This window comes from Poromitra crassiceps, assembly GCF_964638095.1.
Source record: "Poromitra crassiceps genome assembly, contig: HAP1_SCAFFOLD_380, whole genome shotgun sequence".
NCBI classification, from domain to species: Eukaryota; Metazoa; Chordata; class Actinopteri; order Beryciformes; family Melamphaidae; genus Poromitra; species Poromitra crassiceps.
The window spans coordinates 63294-76060 of record NW_028152024.1 but is presented as its reverse complement, the minus strand read 5'-3'; the positions used below and the strand labels follow the sequence as shown (position 1 = coordinate 76060).

Here is a 12767-nt window from a genome sequence, read left to right as displayed (position 1 = left end):
CAGGGAGACTGAGCGTCTCCGAGGTGCTCTTTTAAGAGAGGCATTAAATAGGCCAATGGCCACAGGCAGGAATGATTTCTTGTGCCTCTCCGTGCTGCATCTAGGTGGAATCAGTCTCTCACTGAATGTACTCCTGTGTTTGACTAGCACGCCGTGGAGTGGGTGCGAGACATTGCTCATGATGGAGCGTAGCCTGGATAACGTTCTCTTCTCTGACACCGCAGTCAGAGAGCCCAGGTCCAGCCCCACAATGTCCCTGGCCTTACGGATCAGTTTGTTAAGTCTGTTGGCATCCGCCGCCTTCAGCCTACTGCCCCAGCACACAATAGCATAGAGGAAGGCACTAGCCACTACCGACTCATAGAACATCCTCAGCATGGTCCGGCAGACGTTGAAGGACCTCAGTCTTCTCAGAAAGTAGAGACGGTTTTGCCCCTTTTTGTAGAGTGCATCAGAGTTCTTAGCCCAGTCCAGTTTGTTGTCAATGTACACTCCAAGGTACTTGTAATCATCCACTATGTCAACACTGACCCCGTGGATTGAAACAGGGGTCACCGGAGCCTTGACCCTCCTCAGGTCCACCACCAGCTCCTTTGTCTTTGACACGTTGAGCTGCAGGTGGTTCTCCTCACACCATGTGACAAAGTTGGCCACCACATCCCGGTACTCATCTTCGTCACCATTTTTGATACATCCCACTATCGCAGAGTCGTCAGAGAACTTCTGAAGGTGGCAAGACTCAGTCAGGTAGGTGAAGTCCGTGGTGTAGATGGTGAAGAAGAAGGGAGAGAAGACCGTCCCCTGTGGAGCTCCAGTATTACTGACCACTCTGTCTGACACACAGTTCTGTAAGCGCACATATTGTGGTCTGCCAGACAGGTAATCCACAATCCAGGCCACCAGGGGGGCATCCACTCGCATCGCCGTCAGCTTCTCGCCCAGTAGAGCCGGCCTGATGGTGTTGAACGCACTGGAGAAGTCAAAGAACATGACTCTCACAGTGCTGGCTGGGTTGTCCAGGTGAGCGTAGGCACGGTTGGTCAGGTAGATGACCGCGTCCTCCACTCCCAGTCGGGGCTGGTAGGCGAACTGGAGGGGGTCAAGGGATGATTTGACTATAGGCCTGAGCTGCTGCAGGACGAGTTTCTCCAGGGTCTTCATGATGTGGGACGTCAAAGCTACCGGCCTGTAGTCATTGGAGCCGCTGGGTCTTGGCTTTTTCGGTACAGGAACGATACAGGACGTTTTCCACATCACGGGGACCTTTTGGAGACTCAGGCTCTTGTTGAAGATCAGCTGCAGTACATCACACAGCTGGGGGGCACAGGCTTTGAGCACCATAGGGCTGACGCCATCCGGGCCAGCTGCTTTTCTCGTGTGTAGTCTCATCAGCTGATTCTTCACCTGGTCCGCTGTGATGGTCAGCGTGGGTGGGGGGGGGGGGGGTGGCATCCTCAGCTCTGAAGCCCTTTGGGGGAGGGGGGGGGGATATGACCTAGTCTCTGGGTGACGGGGTATGAGGGGGGGGGGGAGGGGGGCCATCAAGTGGGCCATCAGCCGGAGCCAGAGAGAGGGCGGGGGGGGGGGGAGAGCCGTGTGGCGGGGGCTGCTGTTGGAATGCAGCCGTCAGGAGAGTCAGGAGAGTCGGGGGAGGGGGCACCCGGGCCAGCTGCATCAAACCTGTTGAAAAACAGATTCAATTCATTGGCCCGATCAACCCCCCCCCTCCACCCCCCCGCCCCCTGCTTTGTTAAAGCCCGTGATGGCTCTCACACCTCTCCACACCTCTCTCATATTGTTCTGCTGAAGCTTTGCCTCCAGCTTTGCCCTATAGCACTCTTTAGCTACTCTAATGCTCGCTTTCAGTTCTCCCTGGATGGCTCTGATCCTGTCTCTGTCCCCCGACCTAAATGCACTTTTCTTGGCGTTCAGGATGGCCTTAATGTCTTTAGTTACCCAAGCTTTGTTGTTTGGAAAACATTTTATTACCTTTGTGGGTATGTTGCAGTCCACACAAAAGTTTATGTAGTCCGTAATGCACTCTGTGATTCCATCTATATCCTCTCCATGTGGGTCACAGAGTGCCTGCCAGTCCGTTACCTCAAAGCAGGCTCTAAGCGCCTCAGTTCCCTCCTCTGACCATACTGTAACGTGTCGGGTAATCCAGGTATTACCTGTAATGTGATGTACAAGAGAAGTGTCTAGATTGTAGCTAGGAACTAATGTGTGTGGGTGCGTTCCTAGGGGAAACGGGGTATATAGGACCAGCGGCCGCTGTGCCGGGGGAGTCAAGCTATGGAGTGAGCGAGACCGGGTGTTGTGTGTAGAGCTAGCTCTGTGAAGCTAGCTGCTAGGAGCTAAAGAAGCCTGTGAATAAAGAACCTGTACCAACTACAACTCTCCGTTCTTTGGCGTATCACCGATACGTTACATTGGTGTCAGGCAGTAAAGCGGTAGCGCCTCTGATTCGGTCAAGAGGGGAGAGAGTGAGGAGGAACGGCGGAGAAAAGTTGGAGATCAAAGGCTCGAGCGAACTAGCGGTAGCGAGCTAGCTGTGTGAGCTAGCTGCTACGAGCGCCACGTGTGATGGTGCGATTAGAAGAATGCCTGTCGGCGAACGGGAGAAAAGAAGAGCTGACGACAGAGATCAGCTCGGCGCTGGCGGCCATGGAAGCCCGTGTGTTGAAAGAAGTCAGACGGCTGTTGGAGACGATACCAGCCTGGGCAGAGGGGCTTATGGAGCTGCTACGAGAGCTCGCGCAGCACGGAGAGAAGCGGACGGAGGAGCCACAAAATAGACTGTGCTGGAGCTGTGGAGAACCGGGCCACGTGGCGAGGTGGTGCCGAAGCGAGCCCGGGAGACGGACCGGGTATGCGGGACAACGACATGGACAGCAGGGAGCCTGCTGGGCATGCGGCGCGATCGGACATTTAGCCAGAGAATGTCAAGAAGCTGTCGAGGACTGGAGAACAGCGGGAGAGGAGAGACGTGCGGGCGGTGGACAGGTGAGACTTTGTTGGACGTGCAGGTCGCCTGAACATTTAGCTAGAGACTGCACTAAGAGTGTGAACGCTGGAAGAGACACACAGCCGGGGGAGCAGCCCGAGCAACAAGCAGTGGAGCAGCCTGAGCAACAAGCGGCGGAGCAGCGGGGCAGTACAGAGCCGATTGTGCTGGGCAGGAGAGTGACTGTTGATCCGGCCCAGGCTAGCTGCTCTGGAGCGGGGATCGTTTTGAACAGCCAGAGGGAAGTGAGCGACATCACCTGCAGTGCTGTTACAGTCGGGGGAGTGGCGCTCGTGTCCCCGGGGGAGCGAGAGAGGTCAACGCTGGAGGAACCGGCCCAACCAAGCCGCTACACAACCCCCACGGCTGCACTGCAGAAAGTCGAGGTGGAGATCGACGCCGATGGTGTCCGCCCTGCTGTCCTCAACACGCCGCCCCCTGGGGGAGCGGGACGGGAGGACGAGCGAGTGCAAGACCGGGAGGATGAGAATGTGACTATGGAGGATGTCGATCTGGAGGAGTGGATACGCAGACAGGCGGAGGACGCTAGCGTTGGACCGGTGTACAGGTGGGTGGCGGCCGGATACCGGCCTCGCCTGGAGGAGATGTGCATGTGTTCAAGTACCACGAAGGAACTGTGGGAGTTGTTTCCGGACCTGAGGGTGAGGGAGTCGGGGATTCTGGGGTTAGATGGGCGCGGAAAGAGTGGCAGCGTCGTGGTGGTGCCCAGCTGCCTGCGGGGACTGGCGCTACGGGGGGCGCACAGGGGCCGCAGGGGTCAGGGGCATCGAGGGGCTGAAGAAACACTCAGCCGCCTTTGTCGGGTTTTCTACTGGGTACAGATGAAGGGAGACGTAGAGGACTACTGCCTTAGTTGTGTCGACTGTAATGTACTTCAGGGGGGACAGAAGCTGTAAAAGGGGGGATGGAAATAGTGGTTGAAGTGAAGTGGGATAATGTGAATAAGAAAAAAAGGTTTAAATGAAGGTAATGAAAAAAGAATGATGTAAATGTTGGGGGTTATTGTCGAACTGAAATTATAGGTGGGTTGAATTGAAGATGAGTGTAAAGAAAAGAGGAAAACGAAATAAGGTAAATGTGGGGGTTATTGGTAAATTGAAATGTGTGTAAAAAAAGAGAATTGAAATGTGGGTTGAATTTAAGGAATGGGAAAAGAGGGAAGAAATGAGAAGAAATGCAAATGGTGGTGGTGGAACGAAAATTAAGAAGTAGTGAAATAATAAGAGACAAATTGGGGGAATACAAAATGTTGTGGGGTGGTGTGTTTTGGTACAGGGGGATATGTGTGGGTTGTGGGTGTCAATGTGGGCATTGAGCTAATGTTGGGTGAGGAGTATGTAACGTGTCGGGTAATCCAGGTATTACCTGTAATGTGATGTACAAGAGAAGTGTCTAGATTGTAGCTAGGAACTAATGTGTGTGGGTGCGTTCCTAGGGGAAACGGGGTATATAGGACCAGCGGCCGCTGTGCCGGGGGAGTCAAGCTATGGAGTGAGCGAGACCGGGTGTTGTGTGTAGAGCTAGCTCTGTGAAGCTAGCTGCTAGGAGCTAAAGAAGCCTGTGAATAAAGAACCTGTACCAACTACAACGCTCCGTTCTTTGGCGTATCACCGATACGTTACAATACCCTCACTGTCCTGGAGGATACAGGCAGCTTTTTTACCATCGGGGTATATCTAGATCTGAGGTAGACTAGGTTGTGGTCGGCGCGGCCAAGCGGGGGGAGGGGTGACGAAGAGTAGGCAGCATCCTTCACGTTCGCGTATACATCAAGTCAATAGTTTTATCGCCCCTAGTGCTACAGCTCACGTACTGTTTAAAGTTGGGCAGTGTCTTTGACATAGTCACGTGATTAAAATCTCCTGATATCAGTATCAATGCACTCGGGTGCTTAGATTGGAGTCCCGCAATGGCGTTGTGGATAATGTCACACGCTGATATCGGATTAGCGGAAGGTGGGATGTAGATCGCCACAACAATCACATGAGAGAATTCCCTAGGTACGTAGTATGGCCGTAATCCCACGGCTAAAAGCTCCGTGTCAGGTGAGCACGAGCGTTCTTTAATGCTGATATGGGCCGGATTACACCATTTATTGTTAACAAGAATGGCAAGGCCACCTCCCTTACTTTTACCGCTCGAAGTGCTATCACGGTCTGCCCGTATAGTCTGGAAGCCATCAATAGATGCGTTGCAGTCCGGAATGTCCTTATTTAGCCAGGTTTCCGTGAAGCACATTAGGCTGCACTCGCGAAATTCCCTCTGAGTCCTCGCCAGACCTGTTAATTCCTCCATTTTATTCGATATCGATCTGACGTTGCCCATCATCAGCGAGGGGAGATTAGGCTTGAATCTCCGACGTTCTCTTCTGGCTTCGTTTTTTCTCTGCCTCGCTCTCCTGCCTCTCCCCCTCCTACCACGCCGTGCATTCTCTATCAGTTCCTCCGGAATAAGCGGCGCTGGGACCGACTCGCCGTCCGGCGAACGGAGCTCCAGCAGCTGTGCTCTGCTGTAAACAATGGCCACATGTCCTGGCGCCAGCTGTTGTCCCCAGGCGATACATTGTAGAAGCAGTAAACCGGTCAAAAATACGTTAAAAATTCCTCTGAACCGCATGGTTACAGGCGGATACACTATTTACACAATATATACACACGATAAGTGTTAGAAAAGAGCGATAATAATAATAATAATACAAAGAGCACGGAAACGAACGAGCAGCTGCAACAAGCGACCTTCCTGGTCGACGCCTGCGCACACGCCTCAGGCAAGAGGCCAGGTCTGTCGCAAACTGTCATCAAAACCCCCTGATTGAGACGCATGTTCTGAATGTGCTTGTTGTCCAAAGAATGCTCCTAAAACCAGAATAATATCAACATATCCCACGTCTTAAAAAATGCTACATTAAAGCCTAATTCAGAATATCCAAACGGAATATGCTCACCTGTATACAATTCAGAATATTGTCATTTTGGTTTGGTTTGGTTTATTTGAAAGTTAAGGTGATAATACGGAAGATTTACATTTTCTTGTCTCTGACAACACCTATGGCCATGAGCAGTAATTGCAGATGAGATCCACACAGTGGTGCATATGTGACGTGAAGGTTTTTTTCCTTCTTCTTCTTAATACATTTAAGTTGGCCAGTAGGGGGCAGTAATGCAACACTTGGACGCCAACCACGCAGCTGTCAATCAAATCTTCATAATCCACGCACACATCTCAAATGAAGAAGTTGGTCAGCGGTGCTCATGGATCCTGTAAAGGCTCGCTCCTGGCCAATCCTGACGCTTGACTGCTGCGTAGGCGGGCGCAGGTTGTGTTCTGCCCAAATCTCCAGTGGGATCATAATAACGCAGAAACGGCAACTTGCTTCGACTCCGCCTACCCTCTCTGGCGGGTGCTGGGTGATGACAAAGACGTCAAGAACTGTGCGCCGCTTGTGATATCTTTGTTTTTTAGTTTGGGGGGCGGGGAAAGTGTCGCCACAGACACAAGTTCATAAATGTTGCAATACAGAGAGATGCAAGGGCTTCCATCAATGGGCGATGGGCTTAATCACCATTGTGTTAACTCACTTGAGGATATATAGTGACTTTACAGACATTTATTTACATGAAAATCGTAATCCCTTTTAAAAAGAAAAAACACACAAATAGTCCGCCCATCCCACAGACAGGAAAGAACCACAGTATGCCATTCCATAACTAACGGGAATAATAGTGGACAATATTGGTGTGCATGCGTGTAAACATTCTTAACACATTCACTGCCAGCCGTTTTTTTTTTACTGTAGGTAGCTTCTGCCAGAGGGTTTTTTTGAGGATTCTGGCTCATCTTTCAAGACCCAAGGATTCTTTTCTGCTAAGATTTTGTGAACACAAAATATCTCAAAAGAACTAATAGAATGTGTGCTTTCTCTGTCTAAAAGAGTTAGTTTGTAGAGTTAGTAGTTATGTAGGCATTAGCACTTGAATACAGCATGGTTTCAGCGTCTGAAAATTTAAGCTGAGATAATTAGCTTTTTGTGAAATTCGATAGAACAGTCACTTTAACCATTCATTTTTGGCATCAGTAAGACGTCAGACATCTAAACAATAGTTTTGAACAGTAATTTCCTCCATAACAGCAGGAAACACCCCTCTCCTTCAAACTCCTCCCTCCGTGTGTGTTCTTCTTGGCTGCAGCGGGCGTGTCACAAGCTCGTTTCTGCTGCTGCTGTAACCTCCCGTCACCAGGCTCACTGCTTTGCTGCTGCTCCTGTCTGCTGGCGGCCGCTAGGCAAGTCTGGATGGGCTCGCTCGTTTCTTGGGTTTTCGGTTGAGAGCTTTGATGAAGCTTTTGCGACTCTGGTCTTATTTATGCTGCGTGTTTCAAAGTGTCTTGCACCCATAATCTATTATGCAAATTTGCAATCCCCCCCCGCCAGCTCCCAAACGCGAAAGCGAAAGCGTTTTCGCCAATCCATTTTCATGAGAATGGCTTCCTCACACTGCTTTTTGCTTGCCTTCCTCTAGTCGGGAGAGCACTGTCGCCACTTAGTGGGTCGGTGGAATGGGTTGTACACGTTCGGTGGCTCCAATATTTTTATAGGAGACGTGGGGGGCATTGATCCACGTCCCACCGTTTTTTTTTGACGACTCAACTCGTCATTGGCAGTCAACCGTTGGATTTTTTTTGACGAGTCAACTCGCCATTGCCAGTGAATGTGTTAAAGTCGAGCTGAACCCAAAAATGACTTTTCTTTTCTTTTAGTTCAAATACCTGGGTATGCAGTGCACCTATTTAATAATGTATGCCAAAAAAATCACAAAAATATAATTTCTTTAGTTTTTCACACTTTTTCACATCAAAAGTTCATTTTTCAAGATGTCATTGATAACAGTAATCTACAGTTTGCTGATGTCACCTAGTACTATCAAATTTTTACCCCATTTCAACCAATCATATCATGACATGCAGCTATCAATCAAATCTTCATTTCAGGATAATTTTCTCTTCCAAATGAAGTAGAAAATGGCGCCTAGTGCCTGTCATCTGGCAGAATTCCTATCCCATAAACTAACTACTAACTTGGCCAATTGTATGAAACATGAACAAAAAACAAAAACTATAATCTCTAAGAATGCAAAGAAATGTAACTGGCTCGTTAAAACGCGCATTCCAGGAATATCGTATTTACAGAAATAGCGTAAATGGCGCGCGCTTGAGAGCGTGGTGGTCAGGGGTCGCCCCTCGGAGATTCCAGGCGGGCGGGCAGCACCCATGCATCGGATTGTCCGCTCGCTCCGCATGAAGCAGGTGGCTGCCTGGTACTCTGCGGATCCCACTCGCGTAGCACGACAACACGCTGAATCCCACTCGATTTGGGGGTTGAACACGCCATGATTGACCAATGCAAAAGCCAGTCGACAATTGTCAAATCAAATCATCAACACCATATATGGTCCGCCTCTCAATTTGTTTTCAGTCTAAAACGGACTCAGACGCACGTGACGAACGGGTTCAGCTCGACTTTAATGAGTTGAGCAGTAAAATGAGCTTGAAGCGTCCAGCATGTTGTGTGACTTGTTGTTTATGTCTTTATCTAGGTACCGTCTGTACCAGAGGCCTGTACTACGAATGTTGTATTAGAAGATCCAGGATCTGTCCCTTGATCTGGTTTGTCTAAACCAGATCAGCTCGATTGTAGTTAACTTGTACTACGAACGTCGATTGGCACTCGTTAACTCGAACCAGGTTTTTCTAATCAAGCTGACAGCGCGTGCACATGAAAATGCCCGTGCACTGGAGCTCGTGCCCGCAAAAGAGGCGTGGTTTTTAACAACTGCCAATCAGAGTGCAATATGGACTGCTCCAACTCCGACAGCGCCAGACACGCCTATTTCCTCATTGAATGAAACCGCAAATACAAATCTGCGTTGGATATTATTACTGTTCCGAATGACTGTCTAAAGTGACCACTTTTATCCACACCAGTAATTTATTTGAAGAGCGGTTTCGTAGGCTATCTACAGCTCTCTATCTACAGTCTTTTGTGGAAGCAATGTGTAATCTATCTCAGTCCAAAATCCGTATGTAGCTATAGACCATTTAGGCTCAATGAATAATAATGATCCGTGTCTGTACTTTGTTCAGTATATTGTATTTCAATTTGTAACCGTCAAATAAAATAAAATAAAATAAAATAAAATCAATGTGTTTAGTCGCACTGATTGAATAATTCCTATAGGCTAATCAATAAAAAAAAGAATGATAATAAAATAAAATAAATGCTTCTGAACTGAATCGACACGGTATGTGCGGGCATAGATTTCATTTTTAAAAAATAGTCTATTTTGTGGTCACATGGCTATTGTAATGTCAGCAGAGTCGCATATCTCCATATTTCATATAATGATGCTGGAAATATGAAGTTCAATCACATCATACAGGCCAAAAGCAACAGAGTTGCAGCTGCAAAATGCAGGAGTAGCCTAGATATGAATCATCTTAATATGGGATCGCCTGTGTGCAGGTGATCCCATATTAAATTGCTTAGATGTAGTAGGCTGTATGACCATTTCAATTCCAACCCAACGTCAGTCTCAGCTCCGTTGCGCACACGGCACCGTGCGCTTTGGAGACGTTTATGTAACCTTTTTATGCCGGTTTAGTGATATGTCTCCACTCACTATTCAGCTGCAATCGATCAGCGGGGTCAAACAACGTATCTAGGCTACTTGAGAGCACAAAAATGAATATATAAAAACATATTCCAAAGTGGTAAGTAGGGCTTAATTAAAATGTAGCCTGCAACAAGTGCAAGGCTTTAGTCCTTGGTTAATTCAACATTACAATTTGTGCTCCTTCCTCGTCCAGAAAGGGGTTGGCCATTTTTCCAAACTGCTGATTTGATTGGTTCGTGGGCGGTGTATTTAAGGTCTAATCTTATCCTTGCAACTTAACCTGCTGCGGACCAGGTTAAGTGTGAAGCATAAGTTGCTATGGAAATATATGTCGGTAAGAAGTTAACTTGCTTTGTAGTACGGCCAAACCAGGTTTAAACCTGAAGTTACCTCGCTAAACCACTAATCTTGCTTTGTAGTACAGGCCCCAGGAGGACTGCATCTGTGTCTTGGGACATTATGTGAAGGACCTGGGCGTTCTGGGCAGAGACCTGGCCAAGATGGTGGTCCTGGACAATGCCCCCCACACCTACCCATACCATGTAAGCACCCACACCCACCTACTCAACCCACCTACAAGAAGCTAACACAATTAAAGAATGTATCAGAACGACTGGTTTGATCATAGCTTCACTGTTATCTCTCTACCTACAATACACATGATGGAATTCTGGACAAAATCATATCTGACAATACAAATATTCTCATATTTGGGTCCGAGAGACAACATTTCATCAAATGGAGGTCCGTGGCCCTAATGTGGACTCAATTAGTATCAACCAAGAATTTAAAGTCCCTGGAAACCAGAAATATTTTTTTATTATTAATTATTTTTATTTATTGTGTGTGTGTGTGTGTGTGTGTGTGTGTGTGTGTGTGTGTGTGTGTGTGTGTGTGTGTGTGTGTGTGTGTGCATGTGCGTGTGCGTGCGTGCGTGCGCGCGTGTGTGCGTGTGTTGCTCGGCGCATAGCCTACTGACAGAGAGGAAGAGATCTCTGCCGCTGCGAGTGCACAGCGCTTGTGTGTGTGTGTGTGCGCGCGTGCGTGCATGCGTGTGATTCGATTAAATCTTATGACGTGATAAGATCATGCATTTTAGCACCGCGCGCACCGCTCTCTTCAATGAGGAAATGGAAATCCAGACCTTGTAGAAAAGTGTTGATTTTTGGGGTTAGGGTTGAAAGTAATGTCAACCATTTTCTGAGGCACACAATTACTAACATAAGACCCTAAATTTAATAGTTAGAAGGTTTTTGTGGATTTTGGTTTCCAGGGATTTTAAATTTCATTTATCCGTCTCAGTCACAATTGTAGCACAGTTTGCAGCTCGAAAAATGTCATGTTAAGAAGATGAATTCCAAACATGAAGACTTACAATTGTGTTTTTTAAAGAGACCTTTTGGGGTGGTGTCCTAATGTAACTCCCTCTTATCTCACCTCAGTACAGAGGGAAGAGCGTTTGTATTTGAGGTGGTGTACTAATGTAACTCCCTCTTATCTCACCTCAGTACAGAGGGAAGAGCGTTTGTATGAATTGAGGGTGATTTTTATTTTGTTTTGTAGCTGAGGAACACGATGCCCATCACGAGCTGGTCTGGAGCGCAGGAGGACACAGAGCTGCAGAGGCTCATCCCCTACCTGGATCAACTGGCTACCACTGTGAGTCACTGCTATCACATGACATCACCTTTATTACCCGCTTGTTTCATTTGTGGATGATTTTTGTTTTATTGTTATTATTAATTTATTTTATTTTTATTTTTATTTCTTTATTTTTCTTGATAGAGGCCCATTCCTACCATGAATAAAATATGTTTTTTGAATTCTGAGAAATAGTCAAGGGCGATATTGGTCCTTGATCAGCGAGCTGCGCAATCACTGGACAGGCGACCTGTCAATCACGCCCAAGCCTTTATTTTTTATCATCTATTTTACTCTAAACGGGTGAATTAGATAGAACTTCGCCCCCCATACAGTTGGCTTAGAACTTAACTATAGAGACCAAAACTGTTTTTTGTACCAGCCAGGGCTGTAAACATGTTTATTTCTGCTGTAAAGTCAGGCGTTTTAACATGAGGTGAATGGGGAATGACTCCCTTTTGCAGCCAGCCTCAAGTGGCCATTTTTGGAAGTTGGCACCTTGCATGACTGCAGATTGCGACGGTGTGTGATGTGAGCATGGATGGGTGAATGTAGACATTACTGTAAAGCACTTTGAGCGGTCGTCAGACTGCCAAAAAGCACTACAGTATATAAATCCAGTTAATTTACCATTTTACATGTGAGGGTGTCACCTTAGGCTTTGGGGAAAAGAGTGATCGCCATTTTTCACCATTTTATAGATCAAATGACTAATTGATTCGTCGAGAAAATAATCAACAGATAAATCCATAATGAAAATAATCGGTAGTTGCAACCCTAGTCCTGTTCTCCAAACATCTGGTCAGCTGCTGAAACTATGATTATTTACCTTGATTATACCTTCATAGTTACTCCACATGATATCAGTCTATGGAATAAAACTCCTTGTGATTATTGTGGTATTGATGTCTAGTGTGTGTGTGTGTGTGTGTGTGTGTGTGTGTGTGTGTGTGTGTTCTCGTGTGTGTGTGTGTGTGTGTGTGTGTGTGTGTGTGTGTGTGTGTGTGTGTGTGTGTGTGTGTTCTCGTGTGTGTGTGTGTGTGTGTGTGTGTGTGTGTGTGTTCTCGTATGTGTGTGTTTAGGAGGATTTCCGGGAGACGCTGGAGGAGGAAGGATCATTTCCACCGGCTGCTGTCTGAAGACTGACACCGCTCCCCGCTTCGATTGCTTGTTTCTCTCATGAGATCTGGCAACCCTGCTCCTCTCCCTCGGACTGTCGGTTCCAGACTGAATCCTAGATGCAGCTTGACTTGTACCGTCTTGAAGCCAGCAGCACACCCTCTGTCTCCCCTAATGACTTGAAAGGCTGTGTGGCACTTTTATACTGTTATACTGTTTATACTCGTAACTTTAAATTCTATTAATTTCGCTGTTCTTTTTTTGCAAATAGAATTGATGTACTGTAAATATTATGTTGTGAATAAATCATT

The 12767-nt window shown here is 47.4% G+C and overlaps 1 protein-coding gene across 1 annotated transcript in view; it reads left to right on the top strand.

The window, feature by feature from the left end:
- The window catches only part of LOC310771153 (CTD small phosphatase-like protein 2-A), a gene marked incomplete at its 5' end in the record, with an annotated part of 23295 nt that extends 10528 nt beyond the window's left edge, over nt 1–12767 (top strand). Inside the window, 3 exons of the mRNA XM_083663816.1 lie at nt 10121–10238; nt 11260–11355; nt 12420–12767. Of these exons, the coding sequence (XP_083519942.1) occupies nt 10121–10238; nt 11260–11355; nt 12420–12476 (271 nt within the window). The 3' untranslated portion in view covers nt 12477–12767. The remainder of the gene's footprint in view (nt 1–10120; nt 10239–11259; nt 11356–12419) is intronic.